Source organism: Chelonia mydas, chromosome 17, assembly GCF_015237465.2.
Source record: "Chelonia mydas isolate rCheMyd1 chromosome 17, rCheMyd1.pri.v2, whole genome shotgun sequence".
NCBI classification, from domain to species: domain Eukaryota; kingdom Metazoa; phylum Chordata; order Testudines; family Cheloniidae; genus Chelonia; species Chelonia mydas.
Genome location: NC_051257.2, coordinates 10,366,251 through 10,389,764, shown reverse-complemented (window position 1 = coordinate 10,389,764; position 23,514 = coordinate 10,366,251). Strand labels below are relative to the sequence as shown.

General features: G+C 46.0%; 2 protein-coding genes across 2 annotated transcripts in view; one reads left to right on the top strand and one right to left on the bottom strand.

Moving 5' to 3' along the window:
• RAP1GAP2 (RAP1 GTPase activating protein 2) overlaps window positions 1–17,863 on the bottom strand; it is a 293,053-nt gene extending 275,190 nt beyond the window's left edge. Inside the window, exon 1 of the mRNA XM_043531454.1 lies at window positions 17,471–17,863. The gene's annotated coding sequence lies outside the window, so the exon portion shown is untranslated. The remainder of the gene's footprint in view (window positions 1–17,470) is intronic.
• CCDC92B (coiled-coil domain containing 92B) overlaps window positions 1–23,514 on the top strand; it is a 57,106-nt gene that overhangs the window by 8,204 nt on the left and 25,388 nt on the right. Inside the window, exons 2-3 of the mRNA XM_037880599.2 lie at window positions 1,851–2,004; window positions 21,434–21,481. Of these exons, the coding sequence (XP_037736527.1) occupies window positions 1,851–2,004; window positions 21,434–21,481 (202 nt within the window). The remainder of the gene's footprint in view (window positions 1–1,850; window positions 2,005–21,433; window positions 21,482–23,514) is intronic.

Genomic DNA, 23,514 nt, shown 5'->3' with positions numbered 1-23,514 from the left:
TTCACCTTAGGCCACAGCTCTACCAACAGCCTCACACAAAGTATTCACATGCACTTTAGCTCTAGGAGGGACAAAGAAGTGGATTCAGAAAAGCCATTTTATTTCTTTAAGAGGTCAGGATGTCCTAGAGATGGGGCTGAGCTGCAAATTGCAGCTCAGAATCCAGAAACAGATCCCTCTCCAAAGTTTGGTGTCTGGATTCGGGTCAAGATCTTATTACAGATCATAGGGACCAGCTACAGAATTTGGATCCAGATCAGAGTCCAGCTTCCAACCCAGGGGGTGCAGATCTGAGCTTGGTTTCAAGCCTCTGTAAATGAGAGAGGAAATTCACTGTAGAGTGCTATGTATTAACTGCTCCACTGGAGACATATGTAGTACAATAGAGACCATTTTTATCTTACACTGATTCTTAAAAGCAGTCCCCAGTGTAGGAACTTCCCTATACTAAGGGCCAGATTCTGCTCTCAGTTATGCTGGTGTAAATTTCAAATCAGTGGAGTTGCTCCAGTTTATGTCAGTAACAGAGGACAATTTGGCTAAGCATTTTATTCCTTAACAGTTCTTCTGCCATCCCATCATATTTTATGCACATGTACACACTAAAACATTAAGGTTGCAAAGCCAACCCTCAAAAGTTAGACAATGCCTAATTCAGCCTCCTGGTGCCTATCCATTAAGATGCAGTCTTTAAACATCTGATCACATACTATTTTTTTCACTGGACCCCTGCCTCATTCAGAGCCGGACTTGCGGAAGTGCCAAGTACTCTCAGCTGCAAATGAAATCAATGGGAGCTGTGCTTTGAACATATGAAGTGCTATCTAATGCTATGTACTCTTAAAAAAAAAAAAAAATCAGGTGCTGGATGTCTGAAGTCAGGTAGAAAACAGCTGATACTTTTGACCTTATACCCATTTTACAGATGGAAAACCGAGGCACGGAGATACCATCACCACCCCCCCTCATCTCTCAGGCTGTTGTGAAAATGAAGTCATTAATATTTGATACATTGATACTATAGTGAGGAAAGCCATTCAAAAACCACCACACATGAGGAAATGCATAATTCTGTCTTCAGAGCAAGGTTTGACTAGTGGGCAGTAAGTAAGGAATGTATGCCCCATGCAACAGTGAGGATAAAACAAAACATTGAATAGCTGCTCAGTCAGTGAGCACCAAACATTCTGTGCCCTGAATGAGGAAGGGGTCCTATGGAAAAAGAAATAAAATGGAAGAGTGTAATGAAAGACTGTGAAAGGCATATGCACAAAGGTTCTGAATTAAGGTTGCACAGGCATTTCATGCAATTCTAGCAGTTCCTAACTTTTTAGTACTTGACTGTGCAGTCTTAATGTTCTTATATGAGAGAGAGAGAGAGAGAGATCCTAGTTTCTAAAAAGTAAACTAAAAAAAAACATATCTGACATCAATTGATGGCCACGTGGATCATCAGGCCTAGATTGCCTGCTCTACCTCAGATCCCATGTGCGACCCTAGGAAAGCGGTTTAATCTGTGTCTCCATGCCCCATATACACAAGGTGGGGGGGGGGGTGATAAAACTTCTCTGCCCAATCCGTTAATACATGTGAGACACCAAAGCAATGGGGGTCATAAGTAAAAAGCCCTGGTGAAATCTCTCTAGGTAAAGGGACTCACAGGACCCCGAATGTGTGGGAAGAGAAAGGAAAGACTGGGGTTCAGCTGCTCGTAATATATCTCCAGTAGCGTTAGGCTCCCCTTTCAAATGTCTCTTGTAAAGCTGCAGGAATAATTTTCACCTCCCCAGTTGAATCACAAGTACAGTACACAGCTGCATGTCTGATCACGAACCATTTATTCCCTCCAGGCTTGGACTGTTAATTTTGTTGCGATGGAGACTTTGTCCCTGGAGCACCAGATCCAGAGCGTGCAACGACATATCACCTTCCTGAAGAAGGAACAGATGGAACTGCTCCATGACCTGCACCTCGAGATCCTCCGATTGCAAAAGCATTGCACAGGTGAATTTGTGATGTCATGGCTAGCCTCACTTAGGAAACCTACATACATCTTCCCATAGAACAGGTACCACAGACATGAAAGCCATGTACACTTTGAAATGTGATACTCCCATTATGGTGTACAGGAATTGAGTAGTTATCTCTTTAAATAGTTGTGAACCCTCTTGTGGCGCTCACTGTGTTGTATGTTTTAGAAATCAACCAGAGCAGTGTATATGCATAACTAGGCCCTACGTGTTTCTGTAGATTTAGTAACATGGTTATCAGGGCCCGACTGTGTCTGTGTGATTTCTTTGTGTGATTATTGCTGTGTAAAGAGCAAAAGACACAAGGGGAAAATGGATTCCAAGCAGGAATTTGTGAATTTCCTAAAGGAGAAGGCAGCACACGCAGGCTTAGAAGCCACTGAACAAGGAGAATAGCGTCCTACTATAATTACCCAATGATAATGCAAGATCCAACATCCACAACCCACGAAGCAGGGAAGTTCCAATCCATTTCACAATCCAGAACCAAACTCCACAGCTGGCCCTTATGTCTACCAACCAAGAGAGCCTTGCAGCATTTCTTGAAATGCCTCTCTTCATTACATGTTTTCATGGACAGAAGGTTAAATGCTGCTTTGCAGCCTCCAGGCTAAATTGTCTAAACAAGCGGAGGACACAAATGGGATTGTAAGAGGGCTAAGGCTCCACCACACCACCTGCTTAGGCGAATGTGACCTACCAAGGTTGTGGCTCCCGATCTGCTGTGAACACTCCCTGCTGTGAGCCAGTGAATTGGGAGTGGGTGAAGCCAAGGAGCTGGGGAGTGAACAAAGCTTTGGCTCTACATCTGCGGCTTATTGGTCAGATGCAAGGATGCGCGGGGGGGGGGCAGCACTTTGCAAGGACTAGAATAACTTGTTCCTCTCCATGTTCTGAGGGAGAAGCATTTCCCACACTGCAGCCGAAGGTAAGATTTCCAGCTCGGATAGACATACCCGCACTGGCGCGGATTGAGGCAGTGCGCTAAAAATAGTGGCATGGCCACAGCTAGCTGCACAGAGTACAATCCCAGCTGAAACTTGAGGTGCATCCAGCATCTAGCCCCGCCTGCTGCCCATGCAGCCGCAGTTACACGGCTATTTTTAGCAGCTAACTGAATCAAAGCTCACGCTTGTAGCTCTAGCTGAGCTGGAAATTACAGTGCCAACTCTGTTATAGACATTGCCAAAGAGACGTGTCTAAGGCACAGTATCTCCTGGGGGATAGCTTGTGCACCACCTCTTGCTTATCATGGCTGTGCCTGAAGGCAAAAATCTAGTCCTTAACTGGCTGCAGGGAATCCAATGCTGTCCTCTTTGCTCACAGTACCATTGCAGACAATGGGATGGTTCATGGAGTAAGATACTCCTCTATAGACCCTCACAGGGGGCGGGGAGGTTCCCAAGCTTGGGCTCCAGGCTGAGCCCAAACACCTACCCTGCAGTTTTAGAGCCCCACAGCCCGAGACCCTTGAGCATGAATCAGCTGACATGGGCCAACCCCAGGTGTTTCATTGCAGTGTAGGCATACCCGGAGTGTCCTTAATCCTGAATACTCACACTGTTGGCACGGTTCTCATTTTACAAACATGGTCCTACAATCCTAACCAGGCATACGATGATCCTGCTGAATTCAATTTGAATAATAGCCACTAAAGCTTTTCTTGCAGTGTGGGTAACAAAATGCTACCTTGGCTGAGATACATGCTGGAGACTATGAGCATGTTTTACTCTGACACTCAGCTGGCAGAGACTTGTGCTTATAACCCATCATTGTAAAGCTACCCTTTAGTTTAATTCTACAGTCGATCACAATGCACTTCTTGAGAGGAAATTAGCTTTTGCAGTGTTCAGCTGCTACTCTGTGTTTGACTCACTATTGCTTTATCTTGCATTATCTATACTGCAGCAATTCACTGGTCTGGGGCGGGGGAGCATGAAAGATGATCCTGCCACTTCCTCCACTGATCTGTGCCTTCAGAGGTATTTTGCCTCTTGTTTATGGATTCAGATGTAAAAACAGTTCATTCTTTCTCCCGCATGCATAAGGACAGGAGAAAGGCTGGGCTTCATTGATAACAGCAGGGATGAGATCATACCAAAAGTCTCCTTCAGAGCGACAGGAAATGGGATCTTTTCTTTTTTGCAGTGAGGAAATATGAAATCAATTCTCTGACCCCCACCTCAGTCCAGAGCAGCTCAGTAACATGCAGCATCAGCAGCCCTCTTGTTTTGCTGCTTTATGATGGAGATGCTAGACGGATGCTAAAGCTAGCAGCATAAATATATTGGGTTCCCCCCCATTGCTCATCTGAAGAAAAAAAAAAAAAATATCTTACCTTGGCATGAATTTTTAAACAAGACATCACAGTACAAGCTGCAGCTTTTTCCTGCTACAAAGCAACCTCCCACCATTTCCACAAGATTCGCAGTTTGTGGCCTGGGAAATTTTGTTTAATGATCCTTTTGTGTCACTTGCACAATTGTAAGAGCTAGCTTTTAAATGCTAGCCCAAGGGGTAATAATGTTGTAAAATGCAGTTTCAGAGTAATACCTAGCTTTTATATAGTACTACTCTTCATTAGATCTAGTCTGAACTCCTGCTTTAACACAAGGCAAAGACCCATACCCAGTATCTTCTGCTCTAGGCCAGAAGTTCTGTGAGCTATCATAGGAAACAAATGGTTAAGGATCTCATCACTTAAATATACTGTAGGGGCAATCCAAATTTGACAAGGAAGCGGACTAGACTGTGATGGGGCCTTGATCTTTGTTTAGATTTCCTAGGTTCTAACAACAAACAACTAATGCAATCTCCGATTTCTAGGATTCATGAATACAGCATAAGTTCCCAACATGGAGAAGTCACAGAATTACTAAGGGACTGATTCTGCGAAGTTACAGGACACCTGAAGCATCCATATGTTTGGGGGTTTCAGAGGCCGCTCCCAAGGAGCTTCAGACTTGCAGTGTTTAGGAACCCCACAGGGCACATGCCTGAAAATAAAACCTTCTCACAGAGCTTAGGCACTGCACAGGAGAGGTGTGGCCAAGGAGCTTATCTCCAGCTCTGCAAGTCTTAGACATGAAGCTTGAAGCTAAGAGGGGGTGGCAGGACCACAGATTCACCATGTGCTAACTGGGGAGCCACAGGAACCTTCTGTGAACCTGGGGGGTTGTGTGAACCGGAGTTTGGGAAAGTGAGGGTCACTTTAAAATCCTGTTGTTGCCCATGGCAGGAGATGGGCAGGTCAGAACGGATTTGTGTCTTCATCTGGAGAGGCTTTATGAAGAGCAAATGATTCACTTAACTCCCTCCCATTGCTGAAATTTGTTCTAACTCGTACAGTATCTTTCATCAATAATTCAGCAATGACTAATTACTCATTGTCTTCTAGCTCTCCTCTCTCTCACTGACTCCAAGGAAACAAAGATAAGTCTGCAGTGACAAAATCATCTATTTTCCCCATCCCTTTCATACTTTCGCTGTTCTATTTTTTAACTAGACCCAAATGCAGCACTTCCACCCATGAGAGGAAATAGATTTCTTGTGCATAAATCAGGTTTGGAGGCTTTGAAATGCCCACTGGCTTCAATGACCCCATTACACACTTGGACATTATAGATCATTTCTTCCCCACCATGTCTAAGGATAGTACCATTTTACCAGATGATCAACTGGTGTAAATCAGCAGTGCTCCACTGGCTCCAGAGCTAGGCTGATTTTTGCTAGCTGAGGCACCATAAGACTTCTATACCACTGATGTGGTCATCTATCCTGTGTCCGACACCTTAGTGTCGGAGTGCCTCTCAAAGTCATAGATACATACACAGGATGTGTGTAAATTAAGTCCAGCATAGGCAGAAGCAATGTAAGATCCCACACACCAGTGTACTTCACCTTGGTCCTGGATGTGCCCATGAGCCATTTAACCCTTGATTTCTTGGATGAGGTTTCCAAGACTGAGGACCATTGATAAGGCTAGTTTTAGTGAGGATGCCGCCTAGCCACTGGGAACCAGCCTGAGACAGAGTATCTTATGTCACACAGGCCACTGATACAACATCAGACAGCAGCGACTTTTGGTCGTGATCATTTAGGGTGAGGATCTGATGTCACATTTTCAATGTCGTCCTTTATCTTTCAGTAGGAGGCTAGCCCTGGGGAGAACCGTATGGCATGGTGTCTGTTCTAAAAAGCAACTTTTTGCTACTTTAGCAAATTCTCCCATTTCCCAGCATTACCTTTCAGAATAGCTAGTTTGTCTTAATCCTAACTTCTTAGATTCCAGAGGAATTCTAGACACAGGTCGCTGTAAGCAGCGCACTCCAACATATGCACCGTTTTCCTATTTGCTTGTCATTTCTGGTAACAAGCCTCTCACCCAAAAGGGCTTTTTCATTCCTGTTGCAACATTTTGTCAATATCGGGTTACTAATAACGACTCATCAGGAAAAATCCTTAAAAACCACTGCACCACCTCCTCCTGCGAGGTAATGAATCAGAGATCAGCAAGAACCCTTTGTACAGCCTGTCAAATGCGCTGTAGATTAAGTAGCGGCTTCCCTCTCCTGAAGCCTTCCCTGAGGCCCATAAACATCTATTTAGCACCTTCCACATGTAACCACAGCATGAGATTTGCCTGCAAGACAACCACCATCACCTGCCATGTGCCAACAGGCAATCTCAGGTGGACCACAGGATGATTAATTCTGAACCACCCACCTTTCCAGAAGCATGCTCTCCCCACCCAAAGCATCCAGGCAAGTCAATGGATTCCAGGAACCTCAGTTCACCTTTTCACAGCTTTAACCAGTAAAGCTTTGGAAAGAAAAAATAAATAAATAAAAAAAATAAAGAGTGCAAGTTTACAGAAAACTCCATAAGCAGTAAGTGAAAGGCATGTAAAGTCTGCTGAATATTTGACTGGAGGTCATAAATTACATCTGGTTAATGGCATTCACAGCAGTCAGAGTGAGATTCCTCGGTAGCAGTTTACCAAATGGAGTTATCCTTCCAATGCGGGGAGGGGAGGGGACGACCACTACTCAAATGGAAGAATTCCAATCCTTGGAGCGCCTGGCCAGCAAATTCAGCTGAAATCCTACTTCGCCTTCTAGCATTGTTTAGATGATATGGGGTGGGGGGAGGGGAAAGCATCTTTACTAAATATTGCAGCCAAAACCATTTCAGACAAATCACATTCCCTGGGTCAGTTCAGGAGTCCCCCCCCCACTCCCCCAGTATTTACAGTACCAGGTTTTATAGGAAGAAAAATGCTATTAACAGCCCTATGGTGATTCATTTATTGAAATGACAGAAAACTTGGCTTCCCGCCCCATCCCCATTTTCATTTGTGCAGCATAAACACGTCAGAAATAGAAATGGATTTGTTCTGACTATTTTTCCTCTCTCCTGATCCCTCTCCAGTAATCAGAACTTAAATCTTCTGGCAGTAATTCGTGCAATCTGCTAGCGCCTCTGAACAGAGGGCTGTGTAAGGGAGAGCTTGTGCTGGAGGCACGGGGCCTGAATTTCAGCAAGAGGTCCTGAGGTGGCAGCTTGAGGGATTAGCCATGGAATCCGGCACTGACCATAGGAAGTCTGAAATTTTTCTTGAGACTAGTGATTTTTGGGTTGCCTCATCTTTTGGGTTCCCAGGTTGAGCCACCTTCTCAGATTTTCAGGGGGAGAATGCTCAGCACTTTCTGAAAACCAGCCCACTTTTTAAAGTGTCTTCAGTTGGGCCCCCCCAAATTGACACCCAAATATCACTAGCCATTTCTGGCCTTGAGTTTTATTCTCCGTTATAGAACATGACCTTGAGCAAGACACTTCACTGGGCCACAGCCAGAGACCCGGCTGGGCTTGAGTGAGGCCTCCCGCTCGTTCTACATGGACGCAAGCCACTAGGCCTGGTTCTCCATTGCCCTGCCCCTTGTGCCATCATTTATACCAGTGCACAGTGAGTGTAAATGGCTCCCATGGTGGTGTTTTACACTCACTTTTCACTGGTGTACATGAGTGCACAAGGCCCATCGCCCTCAGTGGAGTAACTGCTGGTCTGCACCAGTGAGAGTGCAAAATAGGGTCCCATATTTCTCAAATGACAGTATCCAAGAAGCTTTCCCTCTGACGTCCCCCTTCTACAGTCTTAACCCTTCCACAACACATGCATCAATAAGACAAAAACAGCACCCTTCCTTGAGAATAACAGACAATACTGACAGGCAGAGGTTGGATTCCACGTTGGATGGATCCTTGTTTGACAATCTGGATTGTCTTGAGAAATGGCAATGTATAAACAGCTCCTCACCAGTGGCTGCTTACACCAAGCAAACTGAAATAAAACAGTGAATCACTCAACTCTTTCCCGTTCAAAGTCAGCACTGTCAGGAAAGATCAGTGCTAAGGAGCAAAAGTGTGTTCATTTCCCTTTGACACAGCCACAGGGAGGGACCAACCCAAGCTTCCCAAACTAGCCAGGCGACAGTTGGATGTAGCAAGGTGACCGTTGTGTAGTGTAAAGGCAGTTTACTCAAGCCAGGGGATTCTAAGGGCAGCAACCAGCACACATTTACAGAGTAGAACATCAGGAGCTAAACTGCTCTGTAGTGCAAATGCTTGGAGTTTCTATTGTTAAGTCACCTAGCTCATCTCCCTCCCAGGTCAGGGTTGTTGTTCTGCTCTCAGGTCTGCAGGCTTGGCAGTATGTTGTTTATAACCCATCCTATTTTAAAATTAAATGAAGGAATCCAAGTTAAAGGAGAATCACCAATGGGGAAGAATTTTAAAACATTTGAGGGCCTTAAATGAGGTTGATGTGCTTTAGTTGTAGTGATAAGCAGCGGTCCATGGCCCTGTTCTCCCAGGAGGTATGGGAAACTGCCACTGAAGTCAGTGCAAGGTACTTGTAGCCTTGAGAGGGAGAATTGAAGAAGCACAATTTGGACTTTGCTTAGAGCCCTCTTCAGCTTTGCCAGAGCAAAGACTGATTAAAGATGCCGTGATTTAGTCTGGGGAGAGAGGGAGGGAGGGAGATTAGTGCTCTGTGACTTTGCCTCTGTCTTGCATGTGATCTCTTACCAGTATATAAAAAGCATTTCCAAGACCTGAAGGAAGTTAAATGCTGAAGAGAGGGAGGGTGTGTGTGTTAAAGAAAATTTAGGTCACACATTCAAAGAAAGCAAGACAATCAAGGTCCAACTGCAGCAGATGCCAACCCTGCTTGGAACACTCCTTTTGCGGGAGTGGGGGAGGGAGAAGGGGGAGTGAAGGCCTGACAGTACATGAATGGTGCCGCCAGCTCTCCCTCCCACGGATACTGTACCACGCGCATTGCTTATGCAACAAACTTGCCTTCCACCCCTGCATTGCAAATGGAAAGCCCAGAGTTGGCTCCCTGCTAAATTCAACATGAGGCCATTATAAATCACAGTTCTCTCCCCACCTCAGACTAGACCATCAGTAATTTCACCTTGATATAAAGTCTGTATCATGAGACAATGCAGACCTAGAGGGACAAGCTCAAAACATCCACTAGCAAAGCTAAGCTCTGATCCTGAAGCCTTTACTCACATTAGTCCCCACTCCTATAAAAGCCCTTACTTATGCAGGACACTGCTCTTCCAGGTTCTCTCTTTCCTATGTAGACAGGAGCCAGATTCTGCAAGTCCTTATTCAGATGAGTAGTCCTATTGGTTTCAATGCAGGATCAAGGCCCCTATTATGTATATCAAACTGAGACCTAAATTCACCCCAAGCCAGGGAGAGCGGTGTCTTGTTCTAAAATACAGCCACAGGAGACTTTGCTGCGCTTTTAAATGCGCCTCGTATCCCATTTTAGCTGTAGAAAAATAAAGCGGTCGATATTGATTTCCAATGGACAGAGTGCTGAACGGTTTCCAGAAATTACAGTAGGTTCTCCATTACCGGTACAGTCACTACAGATTTATTTTTAAAGACAAAGCACAGAGGCCGGGGGGGGGGGGGGGAAGCGCGGCGGAAATCAAGCCAAGTGATTAGATTCTGAAGTGTAACAGTGTCTAATGTGATGTGCTACTGTGGAGATTAAAGTCAATATGAAAGCAGATTAACAGAAAAATCTAGGACAAAGATTAACCATTTAAAGTTCAATTTTTGGAAAAAACCTAGCAATTTTGATGTTACTCCCCCCCGCACCTCCCTTAGCTCTCCAGCTGCTTTAGGTTTGGTGATTGCATGATAATTATCTTGAAAGATAATTTGTAAAGGTTTGGGGTTAAAAGCAAACTATTAATAGATGCAAATTCACCCCACCCCTGTCCCCATCATCCCTAGTAAAATCATGTTTGTAGCCCAAGTCTAGGAAGAGGGAAAGAAACAGGATTCTTGGGTTGAACAGTCATTTTTGTAACACATATATAATCATCCCTAAAAGATCTTTGTGTGAGAATGAATGGCCAATGTAGTTTTTAACTGAGATTCATTGAAGTGAGAAGCTGCACATTTGGTCTGGAGTAACTAACGGTCTTTGATTGACATTTCCCTATGGTGTCTCACCAAGCAGATTTATTCCCAAACCACTGGTTTAATCCTGGTTTAATCTGACCGTACAAAAATCAAAGCTGAAAATGTCATCCTAATTCAGAACTGGGACAACAACTCTTATGCATGTGTTTGCAGGATCAGAGCCTAACTTCATGCATCCGAGTAGACCCATTGAAGTCATGCAGCTACTCACTGGAGCAGGGGTTCCTAAACTTGGTTCGTGGCTTGTTCAGGGTAAGTGTGCCTGGCGGGCCGCGAGACGCTTTGTTTACCTGAGCGTCTGCAAGTACGGCTGCTCGCAGCTCGCCATTCCCAGCCAATGGGAGCTGCTGGAAGTGGTGGCCCAGCCTGTGCCACTTCCTGCAACTCCCATTGGCCAGGAACGGCAAACCGCAGCCACCGAGAGCTGCGAGCAGCCGTATCTGCGGACGCTCAGGTAACCAAAGTGTCTCGCGGCCCACTAGGGGCTTACCCTGAACAAGCCACGAACCAAGTTTGGGAATCCCTGCACTAGAGCCGGTTGAAATTTGAGTTTCTATTGGTCAGGAAATTGCGACATTTCAAAGTTCCCTGTTGCCCTGAATTTAAAGATGCAGAATTTCCTGGAAAATGAAAGTTTAAGATTGATATTTCTGAAACCACCTTACTGCAATGTTTCGTTACAATAAGGTCGAAGCAGTCATTTTGATACACACAAACATGTACAAACACAGCCAGATATTAGTGTTTTTCCTGGCAGTCAGAGAAATATGAATTGTGGCATTTTGGATATGAACAAGAAGTAGAATTAGACCTGTCATTTCTACCCTTCTTTCCATCACTGCTTAAGGTCTGTCCTCCATCCCCAGAGGACGCAACCCCTCTGCCCAATGGTCAGAAAGGCATTGAGGGACTCCAGAGGGACGAGCAGCAAGCCCTCCTTGGATAGGGGTGAGGGCTGCCACCAAACTGATATGGGGCTTTTGAAATTGCTGCTAGGAAAGCAGAGTTGAGAAGCCTCAAAAATGCAGCAAAGAAGCATATGCATGAATTGTGCACATGGACACTTTTATGCAATGTTTTCATTGTGCATCCCATGAGATTTGACGCTTTCCTTAAAGCCCCAGCTCTGGAGTCGCACAAAAACCAGAGAATCTCAGCTTTCATTTTGAAAAGGTAATTATGGAGAAAAGCTTGAAAACGTGATCTCTAAAGCCTTCAAGACTGGAAAGCAAAGTAAAAGAACCCAGAAAGCAGAGTTCTCATTTTTAAGCCAATCTGATGATTTGGGGGTGGAGGTGTCCGACTCCTGAGTTTTGAATCTTGGGACTGGCAATTCTGAGTATGTTCAGGATTGATGTAAAGAACTCCTATTTGCCCCACGCAACAGCAACAAGTTTCATTGTTCCTACAAAACCCCAGGCATGATGCCGCATGTCCTGGAGCACCATCTACTGGCACTTTATCTGTTAACATCTACAGAGCTTCTGGAACAGCATGCACGCACAAATATACACAAGTGCATGCGCGCACGCACACGCACCCAAGCAGAACTATGTGAATGCAAACATAGGTATCTATGCACACACAAGCATGTATGCGTAGAGACATGCATGAGTACGCATACATGTTTATACAGACTCACATTCATACAGCATGTTTTTCCTAGGAGTTAAAAACTGATCTTTGTTCAAAGACAGCCAGCACCCAGGGGTTTGTTTTTTTTCCCCCCATTCTCCATCTTGCAATGCTCTTTGCTGCTAGCACGGCCTCCCTATGTAACCACCTCTGGGGCTGCCCTGATTGCCCGGTGACTGAAGACTGAGCTGTGGTGTGACTGCGTAAAGCACACTCCCTGCACGTCTCTGCTCCTGGCAAACAGCAGGACAAGACCCAGGAGTCACAATATGATGCTGGTTTTGCTTTTCTTAGTGAAAATACTTAGCTCTGATGCCATGCTTTTTCATGCTTCAAAACGCTCCACAAACATGAATTCCACAGCCCTGTGACATAGGTACAGACAGCCCTCATTTTGCATGTGGGAGAAACTAAGGCAGAGAGTTTAAGTGACTTTTCCAAGGCTACAGATGGAGGGAGTGCCAGAGCCAGGCTGAGGATTTAGGAGCACCTGGCTCCTCTTCCTGTGCTCAGAGCACTAGACCCTCCCCACCCCCCATCTCCCTGACCTACTCCCTGTTAGGAGTTACTAGATACAGGGATTCTGAAGCAGTGCAAAATGCTTGGCATTTCAACCGTAGGCTCTCCTAGCTCATAACCATTCTGTAGCAGTGCTGTGTACAAGTCTAATTCCTGTGCCAGTTTTGGGGCTCAGCACCTGTGAAGCAAGACTATAGGCTGCCATGCAAACAAGTCCATGGGTTGCCAAATATTGAACACTGTGTGGTTGGTGCACTTAAGACGGCTCTGCTGTGATGCCACCGCGCTTTAGAGGAACAGAATGGAGGGGAGCGTGCAGTGGCAAGTTAAGTTAGAATGCCTGGGATTTGGGCCACCAGACTTGAGGCAGCAGGAGGCCATGGCAAAGAAGTTGCAAGAGGCAGATCAATAGGACATGCTGTCAGTTGCTGGTCTGCTGAGATGGGGTTGTGTTAGCTGGGCTACTACATTTGGAAGGAAACCCCAGGTCCATTAGATATATCTGGGATGTAGGGTCTACTTGGGGGTCCCCAAAGTTTTGATTGATCCAGGCCCCTTTAGCTTTAATCCACCCATATGGCACTTTTCCAAGGAGCAGGAGAAGACATAAAGGCCCCCTTTAAACAGTGATTCTGGCGGGCCTTCCTTTCTCCAAAGAAGCTTTCAGAGCAGAGTTTCCTTTCCCCCACCGCCCCTTACAACAGTACTTTAACTTGGTGTGCAACGTTATCTAGAAATGAGCCTGAGCACCAAAATTTGGTTCAGATTTCAGTGCACACACACCAGCCTCAACGTCTGGGCACGTGCAGATCTCTTACAGAAATAGAAACCAGGCAGAAGAGAGGAAGGATGTTCCTGTGGCTAGGGAGCTGGTTTGGGGTTTGAGAGACCTGGGCTCGTTTCTCTGTTCATACCACAAAAACTTCCTGTGTGATCTCTAGCAAGACACTGAGTCTTGATCTCAATTCCCCTTCTGAGAAATAGGAACAATAGCACTGCCCTACTTCATAGCGGTGTTGTGAGGCACTATGGCAATGGAGGCCGCGTAAGTATCTAAGATAGATGAGAAAACCTGGGTCTGGAGTCAGGTTCTAATTCCAAATCCCCACAAGTTTGAGAGGCATTTGGATGTGGGGATTTGCTTTGGGGCCATCCCTGTAACGAGCCTGGACTGTGTAGGAAATTCTGTGAAAATCCCCCGCATTCTAATTTCTTTCTTGAACTGAGCATCCAAAATTAGTGGCTACTTTTGAAAGTTTGGCTTGCCTGTAACAGTCATGACCCTGCAGCATCCACATAATATCAAGAAATTACACCCCTCACCAAATGGTGATAGGTTTCCTATCCAGTGTGTGTTGCTGGTGATGCCACATGATGTGAATAACTATCCCATTGTCATGAACAGCACATGGGCAAATGAGATCCAAAAGCAAACTGTCAGCAGAATTATTAGCAAAGTACTGGTGTGTTGATTAGTGCCCAGGTGGAAAACAACTGCAGGGGGTTCTGTGAATTACTGGTAGGCAAACAACATGCAGGATCTTTAATTAAAAAAAAAAAAAAGAAAAAAAAAAAAAAGGACTAAACCCAAGACAGAGACAGCTAATGGAGAGACCTTTCCCTTAAAATGATTTTTTTTAAAAATCTCAGACAAGGACAGACAGCAGGGATTACCCAAGCTTCCCAAGTTTATTGTTAATAGATCAGTAAGGGTATAGGATACTATAGCACAGGAGGCATTTGATCTGAATACAATTGCTTGAGGCATTATTAGAGTCAGACTATTGGGAGCCAGGGGCAGGGCCTAGGAAAAGAACATCCTGCCTGGAGAGGTGGCGCAGGATCTGGTTGTATGCTTTCAGGAGATGCAGCACAGAAAACACAGTCCAGGTGGGCAAGGAAGGGAGACTTTATGCCACTTTTTTTACGCTGCCTGGAGTCTGGGCCTAGTGCAGCCCTTTGCACAAGTTAGAGCAGCTATTGGCTGTTCTGATTTACAGCAGCCTTCTGATGCTGTCTATGAGCTGTGTCACAACCCAGAATTTCCATTTCAGCATGCGCTGCTGAGACATTGGGACGGGGCGGGGGGCAGCCTAGGGCCACTGACAGCAGCCCTACACTAAAGGGAAACTCCCAGGCTACTTGCAGCCTCTTTATAGCAGTAGCACTTGGGATGGGAGGTGAGAATCTCTCCTCTACTTTTATTAGGCTATTATTTTTATTCCAGTAGCATTTAGAGTTCCCAGCCAAAATCAGGGCCCCATTGTGAGGGCACATTAAAAGCTCCCACTTGGAAAAGCCTGTGGTCTAATCTGGGACGCCCAGGAATGCTGTAGGATTGTTTTGTAAAGGTGTTCCCTAAGTAACAGTGAGAGAGACAGCACGCTGCTGGCAGACAACAGCCAATGGCTAGAACAAAGAAAGGACAAAAGTGCTAGTCCTGCTGTAGAAAGAACTCGTCATTCTTAACCACGTTGCACTGCTTAGACACTATTCTTTGTCGGGGGGGGGGGGGGGGAAGGTTTAGAAATGCTGACAGAGAGAGACAGTCAGATTCTGCTCTCTGCATTGGTGTAATCCTGTTGATTTAAGTGTTGTGTTTCTGGATTTGCACTGGTGTAACTTAAAGCAAAATCCTATGGGTCTCATCTACAAAATATTAACAAACGGTTAATCCAGCTGGTGATATAGCTGTCTGTGTGGGAGAACAAGGAACAGCCTGATAAAGCAAGCCAGGAATAAAACTCTCCCCGTGGAACAATAATGACATATTTCTGGGGGTGACTGACATAATCACAGCAGTTTTGCATAAAATAATAAGTCTTGTTGGTTTTCATGGTTAAGGAGAAAGTACAGTTGGTCTTTCCCATTAGAGTAAGGGCGCATCTACATGATGCATTCGTGCACGACATGCTGGTGAACACTAGGTGGCCCACGTGGACCCTGCGGATGTGCACACTAGTTCCCTATTGCACACTCAGAGCACCCCCCCATTTCAAACAGGGCGACATTAACACGCACTAGGGAACTTTCAGCGAACACCAACAGGGTCCACACGGGCCAGTTAGTGCACGACACGGGAGCGCAGACTAGAATCTACACCCCCAGCTAGCGCACACTAACGCGCCACGTGGACAAGCTGTGACGCAGCCTCTGTCCCCTTCATCTCCAAAGGAGTCATGATCAGCATCTTCTCATTGTTACAGGATATCTAACTATTTGGCAGGCTCTAAAAGTCTCCAAGCCAAATTGTTTGGGCTTCGTTTGTTCACGCACACTTTCTAATCTGTGGCCGCACTTCATTTTAACAGCGAACGCTTAGGCTTGCATGATCATTAAAAACACAACCCCAATATTATCTTCAACATTGTTGACGTTTGCCCGCATCGATGTTTGCGTTATTCACGGTATTGTTAATACAGCAATGAGTATTTATAGTACAGTAGCCCCTAGAGAGATTGGAGCCCCATTGTACATAGGCAGTGCTTGCCCAAAAAGCTTTTATGATCAAGGTAGGCGAGACAGACTAGAGACTATACTAGAAGAACAATGAGGAGTCTGGTGGCAGCTTAAAGACTAAGATTTATTTGGATATGGGTTTTTTTCCCCCCACAAAAGCTTATGCCCAAATAAATCTGTTCATCTTTAAGGCGCCACCAGACTCCTCGTTGTTTTTGTGGATACAGACTAACACACCTACCCCTCTGATACTATACTAGAAGAGTTATACTAGTATAAGTCAGTTGGGGAGGAGGGGGGGTTATTTTTACCACTATAGTTATACCAATACAACCCGTAGCACAGACACATTGATACTAATATAAAAGGTCCTGTTCCAACACTTACCATCTCTGAGCATCCCCTCACAGCCAGGCCTCGCGTTGCAGCACGCCACCTCAGTTTCCCCATAACTATCTTTGGCTACTCCAGCCAAGCCTAACAGACCCACAAAACAGAGGATCTTCAGTCCAGCATCTTTTCTTGTCAGCCTGTCTCAACGCCCACCACAGGTATCCAGGCTCTGAGCCACACCACCCTCCAGTCCAGGCCCCAATCTTCTACAAAGGCATCTGGGTGGCCACAGTCCTCAGCAGCCCCCGACCCTCACCTAGACTTCTGCCCCTCCCTCTCCACAGGAGCAGCCTGTCCACTTGTCTCCCAGTTAACCCTCAAATGCTGGGACTTTCTTTGTAGAAATCCCAGCCCCTGCACCCAGGGCCAGCCCTAGACCAAATGGTACCCCAGGCAAGGAGCATCTTTGGTGCCCGCCCCCCCCCCCCCCAATTTGTCAAACTTTGACATACCTCAGGAGATTCTACAAAGGTCCAGAACATTCTAGGAGGTCAGCGAAAAAGGAATCCACATACAGAATACCTGGAACACGTTACCTCAGACGTTCTATGGACCCTTTTGTCCCTAACAACAAACACAGCACCCCAAGCCCGGCGCCCCCTAAGCCCCGCACCCGGGTCACCTGCCCCTAAATCTGGCCCTGCTGCACCTCGCTACAGGGTAGCGGGGCAGAACTAACTGGAGCTGAAAGGGGCAGGCTGCCCTGTTACGGGTGCCTTACACTGGTTTGTCTTATTTTGCTACCTGCACTAGAACAAGCTATAAACCCCTTTTAGATTAGCATTAAATCTGTCTAGAGTACGGGGTAATTTCTGCTGCTGTAACTTCCATGGTTGACAAACCCTACGGGTAGGCAAAAGGAATTAGGATTATCCCCCTATTGCAGACTGGGAAATGAGGCCGTCGCACGCAGCACCACTCACCACTGCTCTGGTGCCTCCTCCTGCTCGCTCTGGGGATTAGCTCTTGAGGTCAACACCCGCTTCCAGGGTTCACACGCTATTGCTCAGTCTCTCCCTCTGGTCTGCAGCCCGTCTCTCGCTCCAGAAACTGCAGCATGGGCTTCGTGACTCAGCCCTGGAGCCAGGCCACTCAGTGTTCCCCCTTCCAAGGTAGCAAAGTCCCTCTCGCTGCCCCATGGCAGCGCTCCCTCTGCAGCTGGTAGGGAACCCAGGCCCAGCCTGACTCTGGGTTCCAGTCCAGGGACCTCCAACTCAGCAGTTCTGTGCTTTCCTCTCTCAGCCCTCACTGCTCCTTCCAGGGACTGCTTCTCACCACACATGGTTCCCCTTCTCTCTTTCTGGGTGTATCAGCACCAAAACCCTCTTCCCAGGAACTATTACAGTCTGCCTTTCTGCGCAGTCTCCATCTATTACCAGCTGCTTGGTTCTTTACAGACCCCTCCTGTGGCTGCACAGCTGAACCTGCTTCTAATTAGTTCCCTGCTCCATGGCTCTTCCTCCAGGTGAAGCCTGTGGAGTTAATTGGTCTGCTGGCCACCTTAACCCCTTCTAGTTCTCTGTAGGGCAATCACCCCATCACAGACCCAGATCCTCCATGGCAGTCAGGAGCCTAAATACCTTTGAGGATCTGGGCCAGAAAGATTAAATGACTGGCTCAAGGTCGTGCTGGAAGTCTGTGGCAGAGTTACGTATTGAAACCAGCTCTCCTGAGTCCCAAACACAGAGAGCATCCTTCTGCTCAATAGGATGAATATCTCTCTAATTCCTTTTATCCATTGGTCCCAAAGAGAAAATTTTAAAAAAAGGAAGCTCGCTGTGCCAACACGAAATCAATATAGAGCCTGCCCCAAAGAGCTTCCAGTTGCTACAAGACAGGACACTTTGGGAAGCCCTGAGGCAGACGTTACTAAGAATTTGTTTTAATATATTATTGCAAACTCCCTTTTGCGGGTGTCAGGGAAGAAATGAGTCTCTATGAGACATTTCTATGACGAGAGGATGGTGGCTTGGTGAACCGGGAGCCGAGGTAAGGGCAGGAATAAGGTTCTTTGGGCCTAATTCTCTTCTCATTGGGAATGAACTGCTCAGCCTGGGCCGACAGGCTTGTGTTAGCCCAGCTCACACTAGTGTGTTAAAAATCGCTGTGCAGACATTGCTGCTCAGGCTGCAGCTCGGGCTCTGAAGCCTCAGGGGGCGGGCGGGAAGGGCTTGAGGCCCCGTGCTGCAGCCCGAGTTGCAGTGTTAAAGCAAAGTCTTTCCCCTGGCTGGGATGCTCATTCCCAGGTGCAGTGTAGACATACCCACGTCGGCTGTGTCTATGCTGCATTCCCGGGCATGTCTGGAGCGCAGGCAGACATATCAGCGCCAGCATTGCTAAAAACAGCAGGGTAGATGCGGCGGCATGGGCTTCGGCGCAGTCTGTACAAGCATGCCTGCAACCCTGGATACCTGCTTGCATTGCTGAGGCCTGCACTGCTGTGTCTACATGGCTATTTTTAGCAATGCTAGCACGGGCATGTCTACCCAAGCTGCAATCACACCTCAGATTGCAGTGTAGACATAACCTTGCCTCCAGGATAAATCAGGAGAAGCTCTTTAGAAGGTACTGGCACTACACTAGTGTAAAATGGGTATAAACGACAGGTGAATCAGGCCTCCTCTCCCCTGCAAATGACAAGCGATGATAAGCACAAAGCTCGGTGAAACTCCTGTCCCGCAGGCTGGATGCTGCCCAGTCAATAGATTCACTCTAGTATGCCTGACAATGGCATGGCCTGATCCTGCCAGCTGCAGAGTCCCTCCAGCAATTTGCTGAGCATCCTCATCTCCGACTAACCGCAAAAGGGGTTGAGTTCCCTCAGCACCTTTCCGGATGCGCTCAGCCGTTTGCAGGGCTGGGCCCTAACATGGTAGTAGAGTTCGGCCTACCAGCCCCAGCAGCAGGTCTGAGTGCTCCCAGGCTTGGGAAAACACAGCCCGCTGCAAAAGGTCAGCTGACCAGGATTGAAAGCTTCTGTCTCCCTTTTCCCATCGGAGAAAGGAAAAGCAACTCGAATTCATCACTTCCCTTGTAAATGAAGAGCCAAAGTCTGGTCCCAAAGGAGGCAACGCCAAAATTCCCAACAGCTTTATAGCGAGCAGCATTTCACCTTGATCTGCTAAAAAGAGAAACTGAATCGGGTCCCAGCTTCCTAGCCAGCTTCCTCTGTATCAGACTCTGCTTCTACCTCTGAAACTATTGTAAACCAAAGGGTTTGAACCCAGCTGCTGCCGCATTCTCTCCCCACAGACTGACCCCCCTTCATTGCACTCAAATTTACACATCACCCCTGTGCTCACACACTATCCTCTTTCGATTGCCGGTATGCCCCATTATTCATCAGCAGAAAGGAATGGATTTAATATAAAAGGTCCAGGTGCCAAGTCATTTAAAAATGCAGTGAAACAAACTCTCAGAGGCTTTTATTCATCTTTTGAGTTTACTGTTATATATCAGCCTCACATAATGGGCCTGCGCCTGCTCCCCTCAGCATAGATGTAAGCAGGATCAGGGCTCAGCTCCATAGATAACTGTTAGATCATTATCATAATGTCTGTAGCGTGCAGCCCTGAGTGGCCTAATTCATCTCTGCTAGCAACCTTTCGTGACTGCAAAATATCTTTCCTCTTTTCAATCATGGGATTTCAGTAACGTAAACCTAAAAAGCATGTTGTACGTTCATTATATTTATATATCTTTATGATATGAAAGATAAGACAGGAGCATGGGTCAAGGATATGTATGTTGTTTTTAGAGCAAAGGGTAAGAGTCCAGAAGCAAACTGGTTAGTAGCTGCTTTGTGAAGACAGTTTAATTCAACTACACAAGCAGGAGAGCTCTCTGCATTTCAGAGACCAGTTCAGAACTCAGCCAGCACAGCCCAAGCAAGTGTAATCCGCTGCTCATTTTGTATTTCACACACCATTCCCATGGATGATCCATAGCAGGTATGAGTCTAGTACAACTACCAGCTAAAGGAGTTAGGTGCCTAAATACCTTTGAGGATCAGGGCATTTCCTTAATCTCAACTAGTAGAGGGTTACACGTTTAGCGCTGGGGGTCTCATGTGCAACCCCACTGTGGTGACAGCCCATGATGGTGACCATTACATACGGATATTCACTTACAAGCATTTCATCATCAGAATGGAAGCCCAGTGGCTGAGAACTTGGATGCTTAATTCTCTAGTAGATGTCACATATACTATCCAAGCTACCTTGGGTGACAGGATTTAAAAGCTGGACAATGCCAGAAGAGTGCCGACAACATCCTTATTACAGTCTCTAGTACAGGAGACAAGAGTGCTCTGCTTTCAGAATATGCAGAGCAAGAGGCAGACAGACAGAAAGAGTCAGTCAGAGTAAATTATGAGATACTTCAGTAGGCAGTTTACATTCTGCTCTGTTTTCACTTCACTTGCTCTGCTCTTTGTCCTGGCTTAAATAAGCACCTAAAATGGTTCAACTGAATGCTCCAGCGACTCCGTTTTTAAAAAGAGGCATTGCCACGCTAAACAATTACAGGTTGCTCCATCACTGCAGCTGATGGGGCAGCATCTGTAATTATTATGTTGGTTACACATGGGGGAGACTTGTCATTCAGAACGTAAGAGCTACATGGCTGCTTGATAATATACTAATACTCTCCATCTAGCAAGAAATATCTATTTCCACATCAGCATGTCACTGAATTCTCTGAGACAGAAACATTTGTCATGACGGTTTGGGCTCAGTCTAAGAGACACCATCAAGAGCCATTATAAATTACAAGCCATCCAGCAATCCACTTTTTAAAGCATTAAACATGATGATGAGTAAATGCGAAGAGCAGAGTTTGCCAGAATGATACATTTTCTTTTGATGGCTGTTTGATTTGTCTTCTAGATCTGACCCATGACCTTGAGACAAAGGAACTGGAAACTCACCAGCAAGGTAAGATCAAAAGCTTTTTCATGTGGTTTGGGATTTGACAGATGGGCCGAGAACAACAAGGCTGATGTAGGAAGGAACACTTCAAGCATCCACACACTGCCTGACAACAGGATTCAGCCGTAACCTGGAGGGGCTAATTTTAGGGGTTGGAGTGTAATACACCAGCTTTGTGATTGTTAAGTGTTTTTCTCTAGCAGCTGGTCTATAGAGAGAACAAAGGAACTGTTACTGCTACCAGCTAAGGGTATAATCTTTCAACTCAGTGCATAGAGACCTGTATTTTTGGAGCTATTGGATCAGGGCTGTAGATCGAGATCCTCAAAATGTTGCAGGCGTATATGATTTATCTAGTCAGACGTTCATTTGGCTTCACTGCTGAGACAGCTAACTGCTCCTGTTTCGGAGGATGATTTTGTAACCTAGACCCCTGTCCATATGGAAGTGATCTAAGATTATCAAACCCATGCAGGCCACCAACTACTCATCAGACATCCATAACTTTCAGTCCTGATTAGAACTGGTCAAAAAACAGGAAAACAATTTTGCTAACGCTTTCCAAACGCCAAGGTTGCTTCTATTTCTGTTCAAAACAGATCCATTTTCGCAACATATTCGGTGAACATTTTAAACTATTTTACACACATCCTCCTTGCAAGGGAACAAGGACAGAACTCCCATATCACACCTGAATGACTCCTTAGTGCTCAAATACCAAAATCCTTTCCTGAAAATCACATCGAGTGCAAAAAATTCTGATAAAAACGTCAAAAAACAATATAATGAAAAAATTCTGGAAAAACAGAACATTTCAAGACCATTTCCCCAAACAGGCCATTTTCCAACAAAAAAATCCTTTTGTGTGAAAAACGTCAACCACCTCCAGTCACTACCCACCTAGGCTGAAGCTGAGCTTCTAAGCTATCCAGGAAGGGTTTCATAGCACATTACCATTCCCTTGCGCCATCCTGCCCCACTTAGGGTTGCAGTTCTATTGATTTGGCACAATTACTGTTCCAAACTGCAGTATATGCAACAGATTATGTGTGCAGGTGGAGTTGGAACGGCTTTGTCCCTTGCCCAAGGGCTCTAACAAGAACCCTTCCAGGTCTCCATTCGAAGGCGGACATTATCACGGGCTGTTGTGACCAATAGCAGCAAAGATAGAGAAGCAGGTTTTTCAAAAATCTGCCATTAAAAATGTATTTCTGAAATAACGGGGATGACTGTCTATATTACCTGACTAACGAAGCCACACGCCTCTCTCTTCCTGACGAGGGCTCTGATGTGAAGAAGGCTAGGGAGGGGTCGGCGAGTGACAGCTTCTGTGGATCAGAACGGGGATTATACACAAAATAATTATAGGAAGTGCTTTCCAGTGATCAGAACAGTGGACGGGGCACTAGGAAGGACTCCTGGTTTCTGCTCCCAGTTTTAGGTCTACTACAGACTTACTACTCTAGGTGGCGCAAGTCGTGTGGAGACAAATTTTCAAAAGAGCTCAGGGCCAGATTTTCAAGTGCTCAGCACCCACAATTGAAGGCAGATTTTCATAAGACCTCATCTTCCATCTGGGCACCTAAGTAAGGGCCAGATTTTCAAAAGTGTCTAGCGTCCACAGTTTACACTGTGCAACTTTTCCCCAGATTTTCAAAAGACCTTAGCAGCACCTAATTATTTCCAGTGTGCTGAGCTCTTGTGAAAATTCTAGCCTTAGAGCCTGATCCGTCTCCCCCTGAAATTTGATGCCCGAGCTCCTATTGATTTCACTGGTCCAGGATTGGGCCTTTAATCCTTCCATATGTCTGTTTACTGCTGAGTAAAATACATGTAACAATATTTGCCTTCTACAAGTTAATATTGACAAGGAACTATGCTGAACGTCTCTACAGAAATGCAGAAGTGCTGAGAATTGGACCCAAGCTCTGTCTAAAGCTTGAATAATTTCTTCTGCCACTGGGATTGTGCAGCAGAATCCCTTCCAGGCTGATGTGGGGGGATGGTGAGGGACTGCAGATTCCAGAATGTGGGTTGCT